Source organism: Neofelis nebulosa, chromosome 14 (assembly GCF_028018385.1).
Source record: "Neofelis nebulosa isolate mNeoNeb1 chromosome 14, mNeoNeb1.pri, whole genome shotgun sequence".
NCBI lineage: Eukaryota > Metazoa > Chordata > Mammalia > Carnivora > Felidae > Neofelis > Neofelis nebulosa.
Window position 1 is genome coordinate 52,497,855 of NC_080795.1, and position 27,810 is coordinate 52,525,664.

General features: G+C 36.5%; 1 protein-coding gene across 5 annotated transcripts in view; it reads right to left on the bottom strand.

The window, feature by feature from the left end:
* ANGPT1 (angiopoietin 1) overlaps positions 1-27,810 on the bottom strand; it is a 243,604-nt gene that overhangs the window by 14,772 nt on the left and 201,022 nt on the right. For all 5 annotated transcript variants that reach the window (XM_058698836.1, XM_058698837.1, XM_058698834.1 and 2 more), the window contains one exon: positions 22,538-22,704. In XM_058698836.1, coding sequence (XP_058554819.1) covers positions 22,538-22,704 — 167 coding nt within the window. The remainder of the gene's footprint in view (positions 1-22,537; positions 22,705-27,810) is intronic.

Sequence of the window (27,810 nt, forward strand, 5' to 3'; positions counted from 1 at the left end):
AAAGAAAGAAAGAAAGAAAGAAAGAAAGAAAGAAAGAAAGAAAAGAAAGAAAGAAAGAAAGAAAGAAAAGAAAGAAAAGGGAGGAGAAAGGGGAAGGAGAGAGAAAGAAAGAAAGAAAAAGAAAGAAAGAGAATAAAGAGAAAGAAAGGAAGAAAGAAAGAAAGAGGAGGGGGGAGAAAGGAGAAGGAGAAAGAAAGAAAGAAAGAAAGAAAGAAAGAAAGAAAAGAAAAAAAAAAGAAAGAAAGAAAAGGAAGACTCCAAATGACAGATAGCAAAATTCTCTATGGCTTGTGTGTTTGGTGTTTTTTCACAATGCATACTCAAACTCATATGGTTCTGATAGTGCAGGATCCACAAAAGGAAAATGGGTTGATTTTACTACAAGTATTAATCTCCAAAGAAAAAAATGCCTTGTAGAGTGCCATTACAGCATACAACTATGTTAATGTTAAACAGTGATGATGTGTACACATTATTCTTAACAGCAATACTAATAATAATTGTCATTGATTGAGGACTTGCTCTGTGCCAAACAATCTGCTAAATGCTTTCCATTTATTCTTTAATTTACTTTTATATTAAATCTGTGATCTAAGCATCAATATACCAATTTTGCATTCCAAGATTTAGAGAAGATAAATAAGCTGGAATCTGGCTATGTTTGACTTTAAAATCCAAGTTCTTAATCATTATACATTCCCTGAAGAAATGTTTGTTGAGCACATATTACATACCAGGAATTTTTCTAAGCACTTAAGATATACCAAAGGGCCATGCCATTAAGGGGCTTATATTCTAGGAGTATCCCTAAAATTAAGTTCAAAATGCCAACTGTTTAACCTCAAATATGGAATTCTTCAAAGAACCTAACCTACCTTACTCTCTAGAAACATTTCTTATATAAAATTTAAATTAATGTACATCCAAGGCTCTGCAACAGTTGTACATATAAAAAATCATCTGGTTATTTGTGAAAAAGGCCTTTTCACTAGGACTGGGAATTTATGTTCTCAATTAGTATCTGATATTACTCTTTGCAGACTGAAGAATACTAGTCTATAATTCAAAAACTAGTGGATAAATCACATTTGATGCCTAATGTAATTAGTTCTCTGATGTCTGGTCATTTCCTACTGACCCTATATATATTGTTTTATATTCATCTGGGCAATTGGAACAAATGCACACTTGCTCAGGTCCTTCAGTGGTTCCTTGGGGCTCAGAATAGCTACACTCAGGTTGTCAGGTTGTCAATTTGATATACAAGGTCTTCTCTAGTAGACCCTCTACCTTCTTTCCAACTCTACCTAACATGGTTCCTCAGTTCTCATTCATCAAAATCATCTAGGAATATTCTTTTAATATCCATGTGTATTACCACTTCTGTACCTGAGTCTTATTTATAAATCTCATCCACTCAAAATATAGTTAATATCTCTGTATGAGGGTGACACTACTGGAACTTAGGCCAGCTCTGAACAAATGTTACATTATTATTAAACAGAAATAATATGAGGGGCACCTGGGTGGCTTAGTCAGTTAAGCATCTGACTCTTGATTTTGGCTCAGGTCATGCTCTCATGGTTTGTGAAATCGATCCCACATCAGGCTCCCTGCTGACAGCACAGAACCGGTTTGGGATTCTCTCTCTCCTCCTTTCTCTCTGCCCTTCCCCTACTCAAGTTTTCTCTCTCTCTCAAAATAAATATTTAAAAAAATAATACAGATCAATTAATATTTGGATTTTCATTCTTTGATACCTATATTTGACTCGGGTTTGCACCTAAGTATATGTAAAGGTCCCCTTATTATTTTGCAAGGTTGATATTAATTTTAGAAAATAACAGTAATGTTATATGGTTGTGTGAAAACATTTTACAGATATTCTGCAGAGATGTTTGAGTCAGAGCAAAATATACAATTAAGCCCTACTCAAATTTTGTTGTTTTCAATGATTAATAGAACCTATAGTTAATAGTAGGTTGGGGGAAGCTTCTAAAGGTAAATTCTCATATATAAGCCTGTATTTTAAAACTCTGAAGGGCCAGCTAAAAATCACTGGTGACAAAAATTGTACATTTTTTTTGTTTTATTTATTTTTGAGTAGAGAGAGAGGGAGACAGAGTGTAAGCAGGGGAGGGGCAGAGAGAGAGGGAGACACAGAATCTGAAGCAGGCTCCAGGCTCTGAGCTGTCAGCACAGAGCCCAACACGGGGCTTGAACTGACGAACCATGAGATCCCAACCCGAGCAGAAGTCAGATGCTTAACCTACTGAGCCACCCAGGCACCCCAAGAATTGTAGAATTTTTTAAATGTGGATTTACATTTCAGGTTGTAGACAGCCCACTTGGAGGCGGGTTTCATCAGGGGAAAGTAAGGTTGAGAGGTCACCAGTTGGAGCCTGGGACAAGTTACCTGTGTGAATTCACAACCTTCCAGATTTGATCACTTTCTCAGCCTTTCAGAGACAGCCACGCACTCTCCAAGCTAAGAGAGACTCTTGTTAGTTCTCCACTTACACTCAGAATGGGAACATTGTGGAATCCAGGCTCTCGTTTTTCTTAGAGTTTCACACAGAAAGCCAAATTATAATTGGAAAGTTGCTTATTTAGTGAACACAGAATCAGTTTGGGGAAGAAGATGAATGATTCCAAAATTATGTGGCTGCAACTGCAGGCCTAAAATCTCCTGCTCCACTGGAACTGGGTGAGTTTTGCCCACAGGTGCTCTTGGATGAGCCATGCTAAATTCCAACTCTAATTCTTGGCTTCTCTATGATTACTGATGACTTTCCTTCTTTTTTCAAAAGGTAAGTCAATACCAGTATCCTGTTAGTAGCTCTAAGCTCACCAATGGGGCTAGAGATTCCAGAACATAATTTTCTACACTATCATTTGCAGGTAACTTAAGCACCAATGTTCTATTGATATTAAGTAAGTGACTACTATGTGCTGGATATAGTTTATACTTTTATCCTTTCACAAGAGGGTTGCAGTTTAAGCCTCATAGTTTACAATGGTTTCTTTGTGTTACCATGGCAATAGGAACGCCCAATTATAAATTTAGGAAGTAGAGAAAAGCAAAAAGAAGAAAACAGAAAGTAACACAAATCTCATCTCTGAATATAACTACTCTTGACATTATGGTTTATGTGCATTTAGTCTTTTCCTTGTTTTCCCCTTCCAAATTGAAAATATTTATTTTAAAATATATATGTAATATCTAATCATATTCTTATAAAAATTTTGAACAATGCACATAAAGTTGTTGCCCACAGGCCTGCCTCAACTACCTGTCTAGAAGTAATCACTTACATTAGTTTTGCACCTTTCAAAATAGTTTCTTTTCATGTATAAATACAAACTGTATTCTACATATTTCTTTATACCATGCTTTCCACACATAATTTTATAACCATTTTTTCATGCTATTACATATCCTTCTCCACCTTCATTTGGAGCTATTGTATGACTATACCATCAGTTGTTACAAGTTTAAGGACGCCTTCATATATCTCTAAATATGTATGCAAGCATATAAAGGGTAGAATAAACATCAACGATGTCTTTTCCTGACCTTTGCCTCTACAAACTATATTACTGCTATATGTTAGAGTCTGTAAGTAAAAAGAAACATTTTGCAGATCCTTTAATCAACATCAAAAGGTCAGTCTTCTAGTCCTGGCAGTTCTTCTGTATTAGAAAAGTTTTACAACTGGTCTCACTGCCTTGAACCTTGCTCCTTCCCCTTTGCCCTAAAATCCATGCTCTGTAAGGCTCATTCAAAAACCTGCATCTCATTATTCTTCTACTCTGGTTAAAATCCCTCAGTTGTTCTCCCAACACATGAAAGATAATGTCCAAATGCCTTATTGTGGTTTACAAAGACTTGGAAGATCTTGCCATCCTCTATTTTTTCCCATGCCACCTAACTCCATACATATCATCACTTATTTCCTGACCATTTCCTGACCAGCCTTATCAATTACTTTACCCCTCAAATCAACATATTCTCATTTCTGTGCACATTTCCATGTGTTGCCCACATTCCTAGAAGGTCCATTGTGCAGTATATGCATATATTAAATCACTGTGTTATACACCTGAACCTAATATGATGTTATATGTCAATTATATCTCAATGAAAAATAAATAAAAGTGAAAAGATCAACGTTTAGAGGATTTTCACTGTACAAGACTGAGTTAAACCTGCAATTTATATATAGTAGTATTCACTATGTCTGAGTCTATATCCTTAGCATGTCACAGGGGAATGTTCTAGGGAAGAGGCACCATGGAGAGTCATTTTCTTGCACTGAGAAACAGGGATGGTGTTTCATAAAAATATGTTTCTCACCACTATTTTAAGAAATTTACAAATGAGGACAACTATGCTTCTGTGGAATCCCACAAGGATTCTGGGAGCAACTGTGTAGTCAAGGGTAGGTCATCTGAACAGTTAAGGGGCTCAATCTTTCTTAGCAGCTATTTAGCTAGTACAGAACAGCAATTATTGACCCAAAGCCAACACTCCTAGCTAGTTATTTGATACAGGCAAACTAAGAGCTGGCCATTCACCAACACCAAGTATTTTTTTCTAATTAGATAAGGAAACTTATTTAAATTGAGGTTCAAACAGAATATTTAGGTGGTTCTTTTACACAGCGGTTCTGTCTAACTTCTGAAGTCTTTATGTATAGTTAACTAACCATGGCTTTCTCTTCTATGTTAATGATACTTCACTTAACAAAAGAGAAGTCAATATACAGAAGGGCCAAAGTTGGCCTTGCATATGAATGTAGTGAAAGGAAAATTGAAGTGTGAGTCATTATAAAGAATACTCCCCCAAAATAACACCATGGGAATCCTGGACATTTATTTCTTATGTTCAGCCAGTGTAGATGTGGTTTTCATGAAGGATGATGTGTTAGGAGATAAAAACCAAACATTATTCCAGAGTAAAGTATTTGGCTTAGGGACAGAAATATGGAAGATGAAAAAAAAACAACACTAAAAAACCCCCCAAAACCCAAAATGAAAATAAACAAAACACCTAAAATAACACAAAAACTCCAAAGAACATGATTAGATATGATTAAAACGGTAGCCACTGAGTAAAATGATGGTATTCATCCTTTTAAACCCATTTTTCCTAATTAATGAGGATAAAACCCCCACATTTCTTAGCATGGTTTGGTCAGTGGCTGTACAGAATGTCAGCATTATGATTGTTTTCAATTAGCGTCTTTTTTAATGTTTATTTATTTTGAGAGGGAGACAGGGAGAGATAGATTGAATGTGCATGACTGTGGAGGGGCAGAGCGAGAGGAGAGAGAGAATCAGAGAGAATCCCAAGCAGACACAGGGATTGATCTCACCACCTTGAGATGACAACCTGAGCCAAAACCAAGAGTCGGATGCTTAACCAGCTGAGCCACCCAGGCGGCCCTCAATAAGCATCTGAAGGAAAAATGAAACAGACAGGTGCATGTTGAAATTAGTCACTACTCCCTAGTCATCTGAGATGGTTTCTAGTCATCCTCAATGAACACATAGTTATCCCTTTTCTTTCACTTATAGAAATTTAAATAACCAGAAAGGCTAAATTGTATTTCTTAATAAATGTAGGACAATAGCAAGTTCTATTATTGAATAAAAGACTTCAAAATAGTTATGGATCATACAAATGATTCTATAACTTTCTTTTCTTTAAAATAGGCAGCCCAATGTCATGAAGTTGGTTTCTCACTAATTTTATCTACTTAAGAGACTCCTAGGCTTCTTCCATTTTTACATCTTTACGGTACTCAGGAAGTCAAGAGGCTCTTTCATTACCCAAGGCAGTGGGAGTTGTATGTATGACAAATTGAAGTTTGGCCTTGGCTCTTTAAAACAGTAGAAAGACTCTCAGATATCTGAACTCTAAGGTCTTTCGAACTGACAAGCTGAGCAGATCTCACGCAGCAGATTTCTCTTCTGCTCTGAGCTCTTGCCCTGCCACCATATGGAACTAGTTTGTCTTCCTCACAATCACTTGAAGAAAATGCAAAATGACCTCCATGGTTTTCTTTCAAAGCCTGGTAACAATGACTCAATCTGAGTTTTCCAACATTGCTCTCTCCCAGTTCCTCCTGCTCCAGGGCTGTCTCGGCTCTAACTTCCCTCCTGTCCTTACCGAAAGAGCTGGGCGCCATTAGCAAAGAGACTAGCAGAGCATGTCTTTTAGATGGAGTGTAAATCATACAGGTGGCATCTTCTGCTGAAAATAAAGACAATGTATCTCTTGTCAAAACATATATAGAGAAAAGAGCTTTTGTTTTAGGCTTCTAGCAAGATTAAGCATTTGTTTGGTGTTATGAAGACATCGTTGGGAAGTATACAAATAATTAGTATTGTTGGAAAAAAGGGTGAGAGAAAAACTCAGAAGACGCTGAACTGTTCAAAAAATTAGTGGAAGAGATAAGCTTTGGAGGATATGGAGGACATGGACTTTTGGAGAGGGATGAAGAGGATATTTTCAGTAAAGGGGTTGTGATGGGCACCTGGGTGGCTCAGTCCAGTAAGTGTCTGACTCTTGGTTTCAGCTCAGGTCATGAACTCACAGTTTTTAGGTTCAAGCCCCACATTGGGCTCTGCGCTGGCAGCAAGAAGTCTGCTTGGGATAATCTCTCAAGAGATATATCTCTTGGGATAATATCTCAAGAGCAGAAGACTGCTCTTTCTCTGCCCCTTCCCTGCTCAAGCTCTCTCTCTCTCTCAAAATAAACGTTTATAAATAAATAAATAAATAAATAAATAAATAAATAAATAAATGGTTGTGAAATCCATACCACAATTAAGTTTTGAGGTATTTAACATAAAAAAAGATAAGAAAGAAAAGGGTTTTCATCAGTCATTTGAATGTGCTGGGAATATCAAGTGAAAAGACAGACAATGAAGTTTTTGGATACTAAACATTTAAGATAGATTGTATTCCTTTTATTATATTAGCATTTGAAGCTGAAATTCTTTATGTTTTAAACACCCTTTTGTTAAGTATATAAGTTCTAGTGGAAATTACTAAGTCTGGAAACCCTGAGATACAGGAAAGAATATAAATTTATCTTACCACAAGGGGAGACTTGAGTCCTATATTATATATATATATATATATATATATATATATATATATATATATATTCTATCTTTTTTTCAAAATAGTATTTTTGAGATAAACATTTTATTCTCTCTAGTTCGGGATTGTCTAGTGTATCTTGTTCTTTTAAATGATGAGAGCTTTACTGATTTGGTAACTTTCTCCCTATCTTCACAATTCCAAAATGAGCCAATCTTCAAGACAAGCACAAATATTGCAGAAGATGCCTCCTCTCTTCCTTCTCCTCTAACTTGTCATTCCATAGATAAATTGCTTCTCTTGTGGCACATCTCATTTTGCGTACTGTAGTATTATTATCTATATGTGTGCTTTCGCTTCCTTACCATATTATAAGCCAGCCATCTTTATAAACTCCATATACTATAAACACAACAGGCATACAATAAATATTTGAGTCAATTATGAACTAAGTTAAAATTGTTTAGAATTTAAGTTTTACCCATTCAAGATATGGCTTACATGTAATAACATTTTAACTCTATAATTTAATTATGTCTTACAATTCAAGCTCCCTGGGCATTTATTTTCTGATGTGAAATTTGCCCAATATTAATGACTTTAATAATCTGATGAAATTATATTGGAATACTGCTATAATGAGGATGTGATTCATTTGTATATGTTGATATTTGAAGAAATAGCTCATGAAATAACCCATTAAAATAAATACTGGGGAGTCCATATGAGAAATGAGACCATTGAGTTTACAAAGGGACCTATATCTGTACACGTGTCTCTATCGCATAATTCCCTCTGGAACCTAGATATTCATTTAGAAATCTGTTTCAAAAGCTTTACCTTAGGGTTCCTGGGTGGCTTAGTTAGCATTCGACTCTTGATTTTGCCTCAGGTTGTGATTTCATGGTTCATGGGTTTGAGTCCTGCATTGGGCTCTGCACTGACAGCACACAGCCTGCCTGCTTGGGATTCTCTCTCTCTCCCTCTCTCTCTGTCCCTGCCTCACTACTTGTGTTCTCTCTCTCTCTCTCTCTCTCTCTCTCTCATCTCTATCTCTCTACAAATAGATAAATAAACTTAAAAATTAAAAAAAAATCTTTACCTTGTTTGTTAGAGGACAGAAGGTTTGTTTTCCAATGTTGGATCCAGGGCTGCGATCTCTGTTGGAGGAGGCTCTATTAAGTCAGTGTCATTATGTACAACACTGTTTTTCAAATGTTGGAGCTATATTGTCTTACTCCGTAAGTGAACATAATTATTTATTTGTTTGCAAGAGCCTGTCAAGGAGTATGTGAGACAATGATAGGAAAATATCTAAAAAAAGTCAGTCCATGTATGAAAATATAAGCGAATACATCCTACAATAGACAGCTACATGGCGATGATCTACATTCATAGATATAAATCTATATGTAGAAGGAAAAGTTCAAAGGAAGTTTCAAAAGAAAAGAGGGTGCAAGTAGGGTGATTAAAGACCTAATAATGTGAAGTTTGACTCGTCAAAAATGAAGAATATGACAGAGATTTAAAGATGCTTAAAAAGACATAAAGATCAAACAGCTATAGGTGGTGTGGTACAAAATATGTATGGATGAAGAAAATGGATAACAATAAAGTCATTAGTAAAAATTCTTCTTTCTTTCCTTTCTCTCCTCATACTCCCCCCCCACACACACACACAAATGGATAAATAAAATATTCGCTTCTGAAGAGTAAGATTATGTCATGTACATGTGTGCCTCCAGAATTAGAATAACAGAATAGCGTTTGGAACTTAACTTTCTGGGTTTGCAACCTAGCTAATCTTTGTGATCCTCCGTTGCCTCGTCTGTAAAATGGCTCTAAAAATTATTATGTTCTTTTAATACTGTCCTGAAGATTAAATGAGGTGATACATATAAAATCCTTAAAGGATTGTTACAACTTAGGGAATCAAATTTCCCTAACCGATAACCATAAAATACACAGTAGCTCAGGAAACATAAGTTATATGAATAAATCTAAATTAAATTAAAATACATATGATATTGATAGATATACATAAACATATGGAGAGTGATGAAAATAACGAGATAGAGATGTAGCTAATTAAAGACGTGCATGTAGGTAGTAAGCTGGAAAAATTAAAAATGAAATTTTCTCAAATTCATAAGGTGCCATTTCCTTTGAAAATTATTCTCGTTCTATATAGAGCAAGCAGAATACTAAGTACAAAGGACAAGAAACTTGCTGACTAACTACCTAGTTTAAGGTCCATATTATTTTTTTAATGTTTATTTATTTTTGAGAGAGAGAGAGAGAGAGAGACAGAGCATGAGTGGGGAAGGAGCAGAGAGAGAGGGAGACACAGAATCTGAAGCAGGCTCCAGGCTCCGAGCTGTCAGCACAGAGCCCGATGTGGGGCTTGAACTCACAAACCATGAGATCATGACCTGAGCTGAAGTCAGACACTTAACCTACTGAGCCACCCTGGCACCCCAGGTCTATATTATTTTTAACCCAGATGCCTGAAAAATGATCCTTTAGTTCAAATGTTTATTCTTTATAAATTAAAATTTCAACTTTTTGAGAATCTTATGTTTCTTCTGACATAATAGGGTGCTTTATTGGCTGAATCCAGCATGTGATTTTTTTTCCCCTTTCTTTACTCATAATTGATACTGGGGAAAAAATCCCTGAAAATGATCACCCATAGCAACTCATCCTGTAATTGTCAACCTTCCTCCCCAACAGCTTTCTTCATCATATTCGATCTTCCTGAATTGGTGTCATTTGTTCTTAGATGGAATTGGATTATTGAGTAATCGGCAGCATTGCTGTATATCAAACTAACCATTATGCTAAGAAGGAGTGTGTTATCTTATTTGCTTCTTAAGCCTCAGATGCCCTGAGGTAGCTGTTATTTATTTTTGATCATGTTTAGTGGAAGATGTGTAAGTGAAAAATGTTTGAGATAATGTTGGTCATGGGAATCTGTGCTCTGATTGAGAAAGATAAATTTCCAGTTTTATTTGTTCTCTGTTTCTGATTGGTTTTCATTATACATGCATAAATTGCATGGTAAGTTTCCACCTATTTGTTTTCACAGCATACATTTTAATGTCTCTCCCTTGATTTGCAAATATTAATATAATGTAGAACTCTGTAAAAATGAGTTTATCAGCCACCCAAATCTCCTCAAGGTCTTCACACTGGAAACACTGTTACCAGCTATCCCGGTTCCAAAGTCCAGTAAAATACAGTTTTCAAAGTTTCTCAATGGCATGAAGGTTGCCTGTGTTCAAAACTCAGAAGAAATTCTTCCTGTAAGGAAAACAGAGAACTCGCACACTGTTATTTCTGTGCCTCTTCATAGTGCTGAGAGAGTACACTCTATTCTGTACATGTAAAGATAATTTTCATGAAGTCTGTGACCATGAAACTATACTTTCCAAAGTTCATAAATACACACTGTACTCATTCTCTAGTTTTAGTTCTAAATACAGCGAAGTTCTTCCAGTATTCCTCCCCTTTTCTAAGAATATGTAGAAAAAAATGAGTGCCAAATGAATTATATGGCACTAAGACCTCTCTAAAAAATACAAACAGTCCCTTAAACATACTTCAATTCCCCTGGGGTCATGTGTGGCTGACAGAGTCAGCTCCCCAGGAGTGGATCACTGACTGGACACCCTTCTTGTGCCCAAAAGACCATGGCCATCTAAAAGAGTTTATGGGTTTGCTTTTTTCCCCCCAAATTAAGTCAAGACCTTGTAAAATTTGTGATTGAAATTGGTGATTTTTTTAGCATAAGCAAGTTCAAGGGAGGTAGGTTTGTTCTCATTTTAATGTCTGTTTAAAGAGCAGCAACAAACTTTCTTTCCAGCATCCCCTAGGGGAAGACAGAGGGGAAAGGGTGAGTAGAATGCTGAAAACCATTGAGAGGCATTGTCTGAGGTTTCTTTGCAAAGAGGAAATACTTTCTCTTGTTGTACTTGGATAATGTGTTGCTATAAGTTCTACAAATAAGGCTCCAGTGTGCATAAGCAGATTCTTCTGTTGACCAAAATCATCAGTGTGCTTATTTCTCTTCAAAATTAGTATAAGATAGTATCCAAACTCCTTATCATGGAACATGGCCTTCTGTTTTCTGTAGCACAGTGAACTCCCACATATGAGATACTTGCTATTTTCTAACTGGTGCAGGCTCTCTCCCATCTCTGGGTCTTTGTCCACGTTGCCTCTTTGGCTGGAATCTTATGACCTTTCTCCTTCTGCCATCATCCTCCATACTTTCTCCTTGAACACCTACTCACATTTCACAAATCCCCAAGGATTTCCTCTGTGAAGCCTTTCCTGGTACCCTTTAATCTCCTCCAATGTATCTCATCCATCTTCAACCCAGCTGAATAGACCACTTTTCTTTATTGCCCAACTAGAGTCTAATTCCAAGTGTTCTTACCCATGGACTTTGAGTGTGGAGTTGAATCACACAGAAATATAAACAAAATTCAGTTTTTTCAGTTATTCTGGGGAGAAGATCCATAGTGCCATCATTTTTTAAAAAAGGTCCATGATTCTTTGATTAAAAAAATAAAGACATGTTACAACATACTGCAGCTGCAACTTTTGTTTGAAGCCAGCTATATCATGTTTTCTTCTATCTTCTAAACTATCAGCACCACAAGACCAGCAAGGATGGTGTCTCCTCTTAGAGTCATTAAAGTTTTAGTTCTGCATCAACATCACCTGGGTGGATTTGGTAACACTGACAGATCTAGGCCTTATATCAAGATCAGAATCTCTGGATATGGAACCCAGAAATCTACACTTTAAACAAACACCCTAGTTGACTATATGCACACTCAAGTTTGGAAACAACTAAATAGTATCAGGGAAATATTAGCAACATGATACATTTTTGATGACTAGCTGGCTCGACAAATAAATGAACGCAGACTCTGATTTCAAAATAATTATAGTAACTTTTAAGAGAGTAGTTTTAGTGAAGTTATACAGATTAAAGCAAAATTATACTCAGTTAAGAAATGAACAGAATAATAATGTATATTAGACAACTGCATCTTTGAAATTATTGTTTTTAAAGGAAATATTGACTTGATGTTTCTCATAATTAGAGTATCTTCTGGATTAGAAGATGTCAAAGAAACATACACCATTCAGATGTAATTCTTCTGCTAGGAACACAAGGTGTACTTTAAGAATCAGATTATAAATAGGTACCAACTATTCATTTGATCTTTAATCACACCTATTATTTTTAAAGCAGAGTTCATTGAAATTGTTCTTTTGTAACAATGATGTGACCTTCAAACTTGTATATAATGATCAGACTTAGAAAGTTCTCTCTACAATTGATTAGGAAGGTATGTGAGGGAAAGGAAGTTGAAGCCTAAATATGAATAAAACTAAAATCTTTATGCAGCTATTTAGTTGAATTTCTAACTGAGCCAGGTAATAAAATAGTACTTTTGATTCTTTCAATAGAGAATAAGCATATCAGCATAAACCCTGGCCTTTGTTTGTTAGCACCAAGAGACATATCTAAGCACTTTGCAGGTATTTTAAATATTTAGCTGGATACTTTATTTAATATTAAAGCTGAATGTTATGATGCTACTATTAAACAAGATTTGTAGTTGATGCATTTAATGTTGATATTTATTGATACTTGGCATAATTATTTATAATGCTTTTACGATGTTTATGATTGAAATGGGTAAAGACTCTTAGAAAAGAAATAAATCATCTAGAGAGAAAAAAATTATAAGTTACAGAGTAATAAATATTTTATACTTTCATTGTCACAATTTTGAAGTTTCTACTCAAAAAGTATAATTAACTAAATCTTGTAATTTTCATTAAGCTCTCAGTTATTCATCCATGATGAATTCTATAAAATCAATGTTTACTGTCACCTAGTGGCAGTTATCAAAATTGTAGGCAGAGAACCTAGTTCTTGTAGCCAAAAAAACTACCTATCAGTGTCAACAACACAGTATCCTTTTTCAAGATCAGTTGGCCTACAAAACAAGGTACATTGTCTTTCTATTTTGTTAATATCGTATTTCATTTGCTTGGCATCATGCAATACAGAAATTCTTGCATATCATTTACAGGTAAAGAAAACAAAACAAAACAAAACAAAACAGAAGAGCCTAGAGTTGAATAGATGAGGGAAATGAATCTCATCCAAGCAACAAACCAAAACCTAAAGGACATAGCACTTTATGAAAGTCTTACACGGAAATTGGCATATGCCGTCACTCTAAACCATAAACGTCTGAGGGCAGGAATTTTGACTTGTTGATCTCTGATTTCCAGCATCTAGATCAATAAATGCCAAATAGTAGCCAGCTGTCTGTTGAATGAACAACAACCAAAAATCCTTGTTGATATGTCTTTCATATATTTATTAGACAGCGCTTCCTTTCCAGTCACATGTCAAACCTTGTGGAGAGATCCCTGCACTCCTAGAGGGGGCAATCTAGGGAAGAGCCAAATAATAGTCAATTACAATCCAGTGTAATAAGGAGTCTGATAAAGATATGCACAGAGCACAGTGACAGCAGAAAGAAAGGGGTTCTTATCCAATGCAGGAAGCATAACTCTTCAGATCAAGCTGAGGCTTGAAGGATAATGAAAAACAAGTCAGCCACAGAGTTTTGAAGCTCTTAAAGAATAGGGGTTGAGTTCTGTGGGTTTTGTTTCACTCATAATGCCTTGCATATTGTTGTTGTTCATATTTATTGAATGAAATTGATCAAAACACTGAGTGAAAAAAAATTGACTGAAATATGAAAGACCATTTCAAATGAGCTGCCCTCAGAAGCTATCACTAGCTGCCAGTCCTAAATCTCTTCCATATTACGAGTTGTGTGGCTTTCCTCTTTGCTCTTAGCATTATGCTTTGTTCCTGTCCCCTTATACTCCATGCTTAGGCAAAAGCTAACCATTTACATCAATCTAACCATAGGCCTAGCAAGACATACCAGGTCTTATTTATGAGGCTTAACATATGCTATTCCCTCTTCTATCTCCAATTTTGACTATTTTTCTAGCTAATTCCAATTTGCCATTTGTATGTCAACTTAGGCTACCCTGTGGAAGTCTCCTCAGCTTCCCAAATTGGTTAGATCCCCCTATTCATGCCATACTTGTCTTTATCGGTGAACTCACTGTGTTCATGGTATTGTAACTGCCTGTTTGTCTATTATCTGCTCCTTCCCCTATCCTCATCACACATGTGTAGGCACATGTGTAAACACACATACATATCTGACTGCTGAAATCCCTGTGGATATTTTATCCTAGGATAGCACATACTAGAACATAACAAATATTTTATTCCTTGAAAACAGAGCTTTTATTTTTTCAGTAGTGGACAGCACTAGGAGGACTCCCAGTAGTGGGATCACAGGACATCTCTCTAGACTATTTCCTTGAGGCAGAGCTAGCTGCTTCTAACAACTCTCACCAACCTAGAAGTTTCTAGAATAGCAATTGTCTGAATCCCAGCATTAGTTTTTCTAGAGCAGGAATCCTCTGAGAATCTTAAACCTAACAGGACTGGGACATTTGTTTTGTCAGCTTAGAAAAATCCAGGACTCTAGAAACTGGCATTAATCTACTTTAATAAAATCAAGGGATTTTCCTGACCATTAGAAGACGTGGAGAGGTACAAAGTGACTTTGTAAGATCATTCTTTTCTCCTTTTGAATATTTTGTCTCGGTCAGAGTATAAAATACAAATTTTGTTGAATAAAACATTTTTTTTCTCTGTTTCAGGAAGGAACTATAACAAAAATTGTAGTCTAAATATAGTAAGATAACTCCCACATTGGAGACATTATTTGGAAATACAAATAAAATGACTTAAAGCCTTGAGTTTGCAATCTAGGCTAAAAATTCAAGAGGGTAGAAACAGCCAGAGGATTCCCTATTTTTTTTTCTACCTTGATCAGTCCAGAAGTGCTGTAAAAAATAACTTTCTTCTTGGTATTTCAACACATCTGCTACTGGTTCTAGCCAGGACTGTATAGCCCAGAGGATCAGAGAAATGAAAAACATTTCACTACAGAGAGTAAAACAAGTTTTGCAATACCTACAAAAATGCAGGGCTTAAATTTATGTGGGAGACTCTAGAGAATTCTTTTCACTCTACACTAATTTGTCCTTGAAATACATACATGACATGGGAGTATTTTAATGATAAAAAAAAATAAGATTTTGGAATTGGAAAGATTTCATTCTTACCTTCTTATTTTACTTCTGAGGACCTGAGACTTGGAAACGTGAAGTAACTTGTCCAAGGTCATTCAGAAAATAACTACAGATCCAAGGCTAGAATTCATGGCTCTTAATTCCCAATACAAGGCTTTACCCATTACATCAAACTCTTCCCCAATGAAGATGTTGGCCAAAAGTAAATTTTGTGCAGAAAGATATTTAATGGCTAAATTATTTTTAAGGGTTTTTTTGACAATTTTTTCCCCAAACATTCCATTCATCTCTTCACGTGGAATCTCTTCAGAACAAGGCTGTAACACAGAAATAGTTTCACCCTGAAGGTATCATTCATCCCCAACAAATTACATGGAGATAATAAAATATGGAGAATATTCTTAAACTGAGCATCAATATTATAGTAAGATTGTAACTATAAGATGAACATTGTAAATGGTTAAACATTATCATTCATACTTTACTAATAGAGATTTTCTGTTGGTTCAAAGAGGGGTTACCTTTAAGCTTGTCATTATACTATCTGTGATAAAGGATTTAATAATCCAGTTAATACCATGGTAAGATAAAAGAATTAACTTTAGGGAACAAAGTGTAACCAAGAGTAGAAAAAAAATTAACATGCAAAATCACTTGTGTAATAAAACATGTTCAATAAACTGTGCCTTTCTAACAATGCTGAAATTTTTTCATGTAATTTTCTTTTTCTTCGTATACATTAAAGTAGCACAACTAAATTTTCTCCAATTGGTAAATCTTTACTTTTTTAGCTATAATAATATAATACAACACTTTTTAAACTATGCTTTACAAACATCTGAGGTACTAGCAATGAAAGGGCCAAAAGGATATTGTAGTAGGTCCCCACACTTTAACCAAAATGGATAAGCTTTATGGGTTTTATACATTATATTTTGTAAGAATTTTCTTTAAGAGATTACATATTCCATTGCAAAAATGAAAACAAAACCTTAAGTGAATTAAACTTAGCCAAACCAATAATGGGACAAATTAACTCTTTGTACCTTTGGATGTGATAAAATGGGAAGTACATAATATTGTTTATACAGCATTCTCGCCAAAAAGATTTAATTTGAATCTCATCAGGAAGAAATAATAAGGTGAATCCAGAAAGAGACATTTCTGAGGAACATTGACTGGGATTCTTTAAAAATATTTATGGTAGGTATGTGGTAGACTATTCTAAGTAAAAGTTGACTGAAGAGATCACAGATGAAATGAGTGAACCTGGGCTGGGTCTTGAAGCCAAATTAACAAATAGACAAAAATCCCAATCAGTAAAACATTTCTGGGACAGTGGAATATGGATTTCAATACAGAATATGATTAATTTTTTTATCAAAACCAGTAATAAATTTCTTGGGTGTGATGCAAATTGAAATAAAAATATGTAAATTTTTTTATAGTTGCATGGCATTTAAATTTGTCCAATACAAAGTATGTTTGCATACTCTTTTTGATTGGATCTCCATAACAAATGGTGAGGATGATAGGAGAGAGGGCATTATTCCCACTTAAAGATGACAGAACTGAGGTATTAAAGTAACATGTAAATTGCCTACGTTATATAGCTAGATTAAACTACTGTCAACTTGGTTAATCTGGGAACTATGTTTCCCAGGATATCCCTCCTTGTTCGCCAAAAGAGGACTTGGTGTGAGATTTGGAAGGTGGGAGGAAGCAGAGGCCTGAATCTGACCATCAGTCAATATGGAAGAGATGCCTGTCAGTTCCCAGCTTGTCCTTTTCCACTCTGCATCCAGCCTGCCTTCCCATGCGGTCAACAGTCCCAGACCTGTCAACGGATGTTTGATTGGTAGCACAGCTACCCTGAAGTGACATAGTTCCTTAGATCTCCCCCTTTGTGGTCCTCCTCTGGCGGCTGGACATGCTTGTTTTCTTGGATTTCCCTTCAAGCTCCAGCTGGTCCACTGCTATGCTGGGACCTTCACCTTTCAGACCTTCACTATCCCAGTTCATCTCACAGTTGTGCAAGGTGTAATCTGTATAACAAATCTCTTATTTCCACAGTGCTTATAATAGCTCTGTTTTTCTGAACACGGATACAACCAACTTGGTTTTATGGACATGGAAGCCAGACTTCACTATTTAATAGCTTCCACATCTTCTGATTCCTATTCCAAAACACTTTCCAATAGATCACAGTATCTCGCCACACCCACAATTAATCTGTTATTTAAGAATTTTTTAATGTTTATTTATTATTGAGAGACAGAGAGAGGCAGAGCGTGAGCAGGGGAGGGGCAGAGAGAGAGGGAGACACAGAATCTGAAGCAGGTTTCAGGCTCTGAGCTGTCAGCACAGAGCTCGACGTGGGGCTCGAACTCACAAACTGTGAGATCATAACCTGAGCTGAAGTCGGATGCTTAACCAACTGAGCCACCCAGGTGCCCCAATTAATCTGTTATTTTTAAAGCATTTGTTGTGGTGGGGGTAGTTGTGTATTTGCTTTTTAAACTCCGAGTATTAGGGCCATCAAAGTTTTCATGAGAACTAAAAGGTCACTGTAAGCCCTAAACTGATGTTTCCAGCAATTTGATATTTCCTCTTACTGAAGTATTTATTAGAGAGACCAAATTTATCAAAGAAATAAAGGGGCATAAAATAAATAAGAAATATATACAGAAAAGTAATTCCATTCTAGAAAACAATTTTTGAGCTGCAACTTTACAAAAACTTAATTTATAGGACAGCAAATTGAGAATAAGAGATAAGATAACGCCCATAAACATTCAAATTATTAAAGACAGAAATAGGATCAGAAGAAACAAATTTTATCTATTAGAATATGTGCTTTGAGTGTATGTAGTTCTAGAAATTGACTTCTGTATTTCCCTTTATTGAGGGATGGCCATATGGTGCACACTTATGATATTGAACCTCAAATAACTTCTACTCATCTCAGTACCTGTGACCGTGTACCATGCCTATATTTTCAAGTGAAAACAAGGTGTCTGATGCATAGTATCTGCTCACCAAATATTAGTTATTAACTATCACTTAACATTTTTGCTAACTTAAATATATTATCTTGAATTTTGATGAAAATGGTTCCTATTCTCAAGAAGCTTAGAAGTAGTAGAAAAGGGAAACAAGCACAGTTATTTAATAAATACTTGTTAGTGACTTATAATAGAATGTGGATACTGGATAGTTTGTCACAGACCCATTAGGGATCTATGGGAGCACAAAACATCCAAACTGGCCTATGTGAAGATGATGCATTTCTCGAGGAGATCAGTGTAGGGAGATTTATAAAGGAGGGCTCTCAGGATCAATCCCCATGGAAGAATGAAGAAAGCAATACTGAACAGAGAGAGGATGAATTCACACACAGTTACAGTAGAGGGCTTGGCTAATCCCAAGTGGAATTCTGAACCTGGGATGGCCCTTCAGAATTGTCCCAAACTGGGGCAAGGGGTCCTTTATATACTCCTGTATTGACTAGTCATTGGATGCAATCTGTCTGCAGGACAGTGACCTCGGGTGATGTGACTTTCTTCAGCCACAGGCAATGCTCAGGCAGGGGACCCTGGCTACAGGCTGTAAACCAGCAACATTCCTGGAAGGTGAGAGAAGGAGCACTATAGTTCTGAAGGGAGGCTAGGAGTGAGTTCATCACAACACATACCATAACATGTATTGGGGAAAACTTCCTGATATAAAGGAGAATCTTACGGGTTTATAAGATGTATCTAAGTCAAGTTTATATGTGTGGGTGCCAATATAACATAACCAGAGACACAGAAGGTTTAGGGAAATTGCAAGTAGTTTCTGGAACATAATCATAATGAAGAGTATCTGGTCAGGTGAGGTTTTTGGGAGAGTGTATTAGTGAAAGCTGATAGTTGTTGGGAAAGTGTATTACTGACAGACTTTAATCTGTAGATATTTGAACATTGATGAAATATATGAAGGAGGGCAGAAACCAAAGTCAGATTATCTTTTAGAAAAACCATCCCAACAATAGTGTGGATGATATATTTGAGAGCATCAAGATTGGAGGCAGGAAAGCTGTACAATAGTTTGGGTGTTAGATGATGAGGACCTGAATAATACTACCTCTCTAGAGGAAGTATTTAATAATTTCACATTAATTGTGTGTTATTTTACATGATATGTTTATCATGACACTCTCACTTTATTTTTTCCTTATATATATTCTCCTGGGTTCCATAGATTTTATTTTCTATCTGAGAAAATCATTTGGAGTTTCCTTAGAGAATAAAAGGAAAGCGTGTGTATTCTATGTACATTTGTAAGCTTATGTATCCATTCAACAACACTTACTTTTATCAGTTTGTGTCCAGAGCATGAGAAAAAAATTTTAAACTTAGATTTATACATTATGACCACAGCTATTATAAGTTTCCAAAATAAAATTTGTTAAGATAGAATACTTAAAAAAAAAAACCTCAAAAAATCATCTGAATTTAATTTGGAGGAGGAAAAAATATTGAAAAATTTAAAAACAAGAAACCAAAATCCTAATATGAATTCCATAGTTCTGTTTTTAGTTGATATTTACTTGAGTTTGAGCAGGTCAGTTGACCAAAGCCTCATTTCCTTCATATTTAAAATGTGGCTAGTAATACCTACCTCAAAACTTCAGTGTGAAGACTGAATGCTTAAAGTGTTAAAAACCATTTCATAAATTATAAAACACTACACAAATGCTAGTGTTAATCCTTTTAATGAATTATCACTGAAATTAAAAAATTCCTTCTTAATTCAGAAGAAAGAGAAATGAAGCAGAGGCAAAGTCGGACTTCTGGGCTCTAACTTCAGGCACACCTGGTGTTATTGGACTTGAGTGAGTGATGACACAGGTGGGGAAGGGAGTCACAAGGGTGTACTCCCTTTCCAGGCTTCTGTCTGATTTTCTTCGAAAGAGTAAATAGGACCATTTCATAGTGTACTTATTTTAAGCAAGCTTTCACCAGAAAAGGCATTATGTTTTAATGAATTCTAATTTCCCATTTGATGCCAATATGAATCTTATACTCAACTGCATGAGAAGGTGATGGTTACAGACTTCTTTTCTGCTGGGTCCTGCTGAGAGAGAGGGCCAGAGCCACCAACTTTACTACAGCAGCGTGCCTATCAAGGTTCACAATTCTCTCAAGAAAGAAAAATGGGGATCCCAGAGTGCATGCCTTACTCTATCTGGGAAGACTTGCTTTTCAATCATAAATCTGCATCATATGGGTGAAGATCAGAATCATACATCGTAGGGACAGGAAATGATCAATGAGGGCAGTGGGGCATTCTAAGAGGAAGTAAGTGCTCCTTCCTCACACAGATGCCAGAATGACATTCATACCATGCACCCTGAAGCCTACTTTGGTTTCTGACAATCTTACTAAACCTGTCCATGCGCTCTTTGTCTTAACACCACCCCAGCCTCACAAGCACATGTGTATGCATGCAAACACACACACACACACACACACACACACACACACACACACACACCTACAAAGAACTGAGAGACATTTTGGAAAGGAACCAAAGCAAATTCTTCAGGAGCCTAGAAAAAGACTAGACTAATTATTTGCTAGTCCTATTGTCAAGCTGTCTGACATTAGCCAAGTTCCATATAGTTTCAAGTTTCAGGTCAAAACATTTACATAAGAGTACCCCTGATGTTTTACAGTGGTTTCTCTTGTTATAAAACTCCCCAAATATTGACCTCCTTGGAAACACATCTTCTTACACTCCATTGCATTTTATAAATGTCTCTTCTTTGGTTTCTTGAGTTGTCATTAGGTACACCCTCACTACCCTCCCATGAGATGATGAAAACTCTTTAGATCTATTTCTTATCCCACTGTTGTGACATCATCACTGTTTGTTTAAAAAAATGATCCTTATGTCTCTAAGGATCCAATCCCCTACATAATCCATTAAAATAAAATGAGATATGTTCATGAAAATGTTGTGGATTCAAACCCTTAAAGAATAGCATGTCTCAAAAAGACACAAGCAGCAGAAACCGTGGAACTATAAGAGGGCCACACAGGTTGGAAAAACAGCAGAAGGCTTTAGTTGCTATCACTGCATTTTGCTTGAAGCTATGTGCCAACCCTTTAATGCACACAATCACATTTCCAAGACTGAGGTAGAGTAGCTACAATATGGAGAGTTAAAAATCACTGCAACACTAATTTGCTGATTATGAAACTGTCAAATGCAATTATTAAGGATTTATATGTGCCAAGTATTGCATTAATAGGTAGTGATATAAAAGTAATGGAAATATGTTCCCTGTTGTCAAGGAATGCCAGCCAGTTATTTAGTGACCTAGCTAGTTACAAAGCTGGACTGTGAGGTCTAGGAGACTAGAGACCTTATCACCGACTGAAAAATTACCAGTGCCTGGTAGGGTTCCTAGAACATAGAAGTAACACAATAAGGGTTTGGGGAATGAATTTATCATCCTGCATTACTTGCTTAGCCATCTTTTAATTTTTTTTTTTTTTTTGGACAGTGTACAAGCTGCTGAGGAAAAAAATCAGGATGTTAACAAGAAAGTGTAGAATTTGTCAATTTGTACATCTACAATGATGTATTGCGTACATTGATGCCATTATTTGAATTTACTCTTGCCTTTACATTATTTTCCAAAAAATTCTAAATTATGCCTCACCTTATCTTTTACATAAGTCATATAAAAACATAAACTTATACCTCCTCTTGGTCACTTTCAAAATAATGTGAAAAAATAACAATTTAAGAAAGGTGAATAAAATGTAAGTAGAAAATCATAGAAAGGAGTACTTATTCCAAGCCACTGAGTTTGAGTCAATTCTCTGCCATCAGTTTTATAGGTATGAATTCACTGCACCTATTTCACCACAATAACAGCAATAAAAACCACAGCAACAATACTATTGTGCTTGACTTAATTCTTCATCCTCTAGTATCTGAGCCAACATCAAAATAGTCTGTGAAAATTCAAATTTAAAGCTTTTAAGAAGCCTTTACTGAGATTTTTGGATCCCTACCAAAGGCCTAGACGACATAATTCTCATTCTGAAGGATGGCTCTCATCACTCTGTCTTTCACATCTTTCCCCTGAAACTAGTCAGTGGCGAGGCCCAGGACAGTTGGGCCCTAAGTTGAAGGAGGACTTACCTGTAGTTTTGCTTTTCATTTCCTATGTGGAATCGGTCGTATTGTGAATAGGCTCGGTTTCCTTCCCAGTCCATTAGCTCGATTCTTAGTGTGTACTGCCTCTGACTGGTTATGGCAAAAATAAACTCATTCCCCAGCCAGTATTCACCAGAGGGATTTCCAAACCCCTAGAAAAGAAGATAGAGATGCAGCGGTTACTTCAGACAAAACCTCTTATCATGTTCAGTGTTAACTATATTCTAAATAATAATAAAACTTTCTTTAAAGGGAAAGACATTTTTCACACTTTTTTCCAATTAGTGACTCAATACTTTTCTGCTACATTTCTCTCCATTGAGGCTTATGTCTAATTCTTATTACAGTAAAGGCTGATATTCAAATCTGTATAGGTCAGATGATTTCAGATTAAATGCATCTGGTTAATAGGTTTCACCAGTAAACACTTCTCAGTCACAGACTGCTTTTGGAAATGTTTCTAAAATACTAGCTAATGGAGCATTTTGAACATAATTCAAACGTTTTCAATGAATACTATCAGGATATTCTTGGACAAGATATTTAACAATATTATTATTGTTTTTGTTGTTGTTGCTGTTATTATTTTTCAGGAGTCAAATTATACTCAGATAATAACTTAAACATATTACTACTAGACCTTTGACTTTTCTAGCTTTAACATTTTCATTTTTAAATGTTAATAAGCAAACCTGTAAACCCAGGACGGGAATCATTTAAATGCTCTCTCGTTATGGATTTGGGTTTTGAAGCAGAAGGTTGACATGTAAGAGCTAGTGAGTGAGCCTAGCTGGCTGCTTTGCACCTGAATCTTAACATGGCTCTTATTTTCATTAGAGCAATTCCAGTCACGGTTGTTAAATGTTCAAGAATAGTTTCTTTGTGGGTGAAAAAAAAGAAGTGGTCCCCCAAGGAAAGCCAACTCTCAATGTTGGTGATGTGAAACTACTGACATTCTAGATTAGGATATTCAGTTTTCGAATCCTCAAAAAGTATTCTTTGGCAACGCTTGAAGTTTAATGTAATTCTTGAACTGCATGTTTGTCTTACTGACCAAACTGTGAGCTCCTTGAGGACAGAAGCTGTGCTATATCTGTGAAGCCTCAAAGACTACAGAGTGTTAGCATACACCCAGTACTCCATATGCTTTATTGAAGTTTGAAGAAGGGAGGTAAGGAGGGAGGAAAACACTATAGCATTTAATAATGACATTCAGAGAAGTAATTAAACATAATTCTTGGAGTGGAGGCTCTGAGCACTGTTGTGGAGAGCAGTGGAACTACCAAGGCGAGGGCGGAGCCCCATGCAGAGACCCTGCACATCCAGGAAGAAGGCACTGTGCTGCAGGCCAAGTGGAAAGGAGAGGCTTTCGCCATTGAGATGAAGGTGGAGCTCCAGTGGGTACAGGAAGTGCGAGAGCTAGAACTGGTCTGTCCCTGGGCCCAGCTGGAGCTGGAGGTGAGCAAGACCCAGCAGACAGCTGAATCGAGGTGAAGTTCAAGCAGATTACAATGGCCCTGGGCCCTGGCACCATCAGGGACCTTGTTGTGGCTGGGCCAGAGATGCAGGTAAAACTGCTCCAGAGCCTGGGCCTGAAATCAACACTCATCACAGTCAGCTCCACTCGCATCAACCTCTTCAACACAGCCTTGGCTCTTCTGGGGCTAGGGTCTAAAGCCCAGCACCCAGGCCAAAAGGGAGCCTGTATGCCCAGCTCCGAAGAGGGCTTGCTTCTCTGGTATCCTCCTGCCCCTGAAGCTCCTGGAGACAACATGCTGTGCCTTAGCCCGTACTGCACTGACAAAACACTTCTGAGCATTTAAAAACAAAACAAACAAAACAAACAAACAAACAAACAAACAAAAACAATATAATTCTTGTTGTTTAAAGTGCCCACTGAATCATGATCACTGGAGCTCTGGCTGAAAAAAAAAAATTTCCTGGCTGCACAGAGAATCAAAATATTTGAGAACCAGCCCCATGAATCTATGTCCAAACAACCTCCCCATTTGTCCCAGGCACGTTGATATCTGAAAGACACACCTCCAGCATAGCAGGATATACACCCTGATGTTTCAGAAAGAAACATTCTGTTAATGGAGGCAATCATTTACAAAGGTTTTACTTTTAAGAAGTGAGACGGTAGTACTGAGATAATCACAGCAATTCTCATTTTCCCAATACAGACGATAGAATCTGAAAATCTTGTTCTTTTTTCAAATTTAATGTATATCAACTTTATAGAATTATAACTATAGTAGAAGTATTCTTAACGGATTTCTCCTTTAACAAACTTAACACACTCCTTATTTGACATATATTGATTGCCACACTTGCGTGGCTCAGTTTAAGTGCCAGACTCCTGATTTTGGCTCAGGTCGTGATCTTATGGTTCATGAGTTTGAGCCCTGCATCGGGCTCTATGCGGACAGTGCAGAGACTGTTTGGGATTATCTCTCTCCCTCTCTCTGCCCTTCCCCTGCTTGTGTGTGCTCTCTCTTTCTCTCTCAAAATAAATGAACTTAAAATATATAAGTTTATGTATGCATGTATATGTGTGTGTGTGTGCGCGCGTGCGCGTATATGCCCAGAGGATACTAAATGCATTAAATACATTTGTGTGCTACTGTCTCTGCCAATTGAGTTACTTACTAAACATCAGTAGTATTGGGTCCCCAAACCATTTATGCCTGTTCTATTATTGTTCTGATAAGATTTATAATGTTATGTAAATAAGTTAAGTATTAGTGGGAAAAGAGCCATTTGTTTTGTTCTGTTTTGTTTTTGATAAAACCTAATTTAAATATTAGGTTTGCTCAATAAAAGCAAATCACTAAAAAAATGCTTTAGAGTTATGTTTGTTACAATTACTCCAAAAGACTAGAAAAATAATAAAACATTAGAAGATTTTAACTTATGTTGCTTTGCAGGTGTCTTATTTGCTCTAGTGAAAACAAAACACAAAATAAAAACAAAAACAAAAAAACAGAAGGTAGAACTTTGATGCATTTAATTATGGGAAAGTTCTAAAAAAGAACCACTGACCCAGAATTCCAGACTCTGGCCCTACATTTTCAATAATGTGTAAATGAATATATAATTTTATACTTAAAATTAAAACAAAATTCATTAACATATAGAAGCACACTTTTAAGATTATTCCCAAATTTAACTTAGTTTTTAATTAACTCAACACTCTTCATTCAAATTGTAGTGGTATATGCTCCCCTGAAGCATATATTCTCCCCTGAGGTCCTGTAGCTCAGAGCAAAGATATAGGACCCCCAGAAGTCAGTATTCCAGTGCTCCCTTGCTTCTCTGTTTCCGAGATGCACAAGTCATACTTTGCCAAAGTTCCACAGTGGCAGAGAATATCAGAGCAATTTAGGATGTGCTAAGAATTTTACACATTTTCGTGGCAGCAAGGCTACATACCAGAAAGAAGAGTGAAGCTTACCTTCTCCAATGAATAAGCAAAACAAAAAGCTACAGGGCACTGAAAGTCAAAGAATTAGCACATTCTCAGTTGCAGCAGCCACTGGGAGGAGAAAGAAGACTGCTGGGATTTTTCCTTGCATTTTCTTCTCAGCTTAGACGCGTCAACTCTCTAGCCACTTGAGGATTCCCTCTGGTGCGCAGTTAGAAGGGATTCAGCAATTATACTAAATGTGAATAAGGAAGCTGGGAATGATGAAGTGTTAAGTTTTAGGTCACATATTTCCATGCTGCTGAAAGCACTGCAGGGATAAAACTGCTCAGCTTCCCTAGGGAAAAAGGGCAGTGATCTCCAGTGAGCCTCAAAAAACAGATTAGTGTCATTCCTATGAGAGCCTCTGTCCCCAGCGTGGCACGCAGTCTTGTACCTCCTCTGAGTGGAGCTTAACATCCTTTCCTAAACAGTTTGCTTTTTCTGAGTGAAAAGAGAAGAAGCAACTGAAAGGAAAACAACAAAATTTGATTTTATAAATAAAAATTCTATTCCATGCACCTTGCCAGATAAACTGTCTAAACATGGTGCATGGTGGGAACAAGATGTTCGGCTACAATGAATCAAAATGACTGTTAGAGAGGGAGGGTAGGGAGGGAACTTTCTAAAAGCTAAGGGCAGCCATGCAGAAAACACTGTTTCATCATGAAGATGAAAAATAAGTCAAAGAAGGGAAAATGGGTTCCCACATTAGTAAACTGTCTATTGCATAGTTTATCAGGCAGACTACAGATCTAATGCCTAGAAATAAAGGCTTGGCTTTGATTAAATATCTTCTACTCCCTATCTCTACTCCAATTTGAAGCATTGCTCTGTCTCATATTTGCTGTGGAACCTCCGATTATTAGTTTTTAGCCTCAGTTTCCTTATCTGCAAAACAGGGATTAAAAATGTCATTTCCATATATAAGGTTGTGAGAGAGAAATAATATATTGAAAGCATTTAGCTCAATGCTGATACATGAGAACAACAAAAATCTAGTTGTTGTTATTATAGTTAAAGGATATATCACAATACATACTAATGTTCTGTTCACTTGCCTCTCTCCCACCAGACTGTGAGCTATTTGAGGAGAAGCAGGTTTCATTCTACTCTGTATGCAAAAGGGAACAAAAACAATCCAGGACTATGTCTTAGCCTGGAAATGAATAAGGGGATACTGAAACAATTATTTAAAAGGTTTTTCGATGCTAGGAACTAATGTATTCTTACGGCAAGTTGAGTGTTGGGTTTATATAAATAAGTACTGTCATTTTAATCCAAGAATTATTAAATAAGAAATTAGGGGTGCCTGTGTGGCTCAGTCAGTTAAGTGTCCGACTCCTGACTTCAGCTCAGGTCATGATCTCATGGTTCATGGGACCAAGCCCCGTTTCAGGCTCCACACTGACAGCACAGAACCTGTATAGGATTTGCTCTCTCCTCTCTCTCTCTCTCGGCCCCTCCCCAGTTTGCGTGTGCTTTCTCTCTCTCTCAAAATAAGTAAATAAACATTTTTAAAAATAAAGAAAAAATAAATAAGAAATTAAAACCAACTGGTTGACACTGGTTGACATAAACCAAAGTGTAGACTACTCTCTTATTTTTACTTCTGCTTCCTAATGGAGAGAGAAGCTGTGTCCTCCAACTGTCCCTTAGTCCTAGTTCTTTTCATCTCTTTCTGTCTATATCTCATAAGTTTTAAGAACTGCAAAAGAGGTAATTTTTGAGATTTTAAACTCATGCCAATAAATTCATAGCTTTGACAGTTGCTTTCAACCAGGAGTGCATA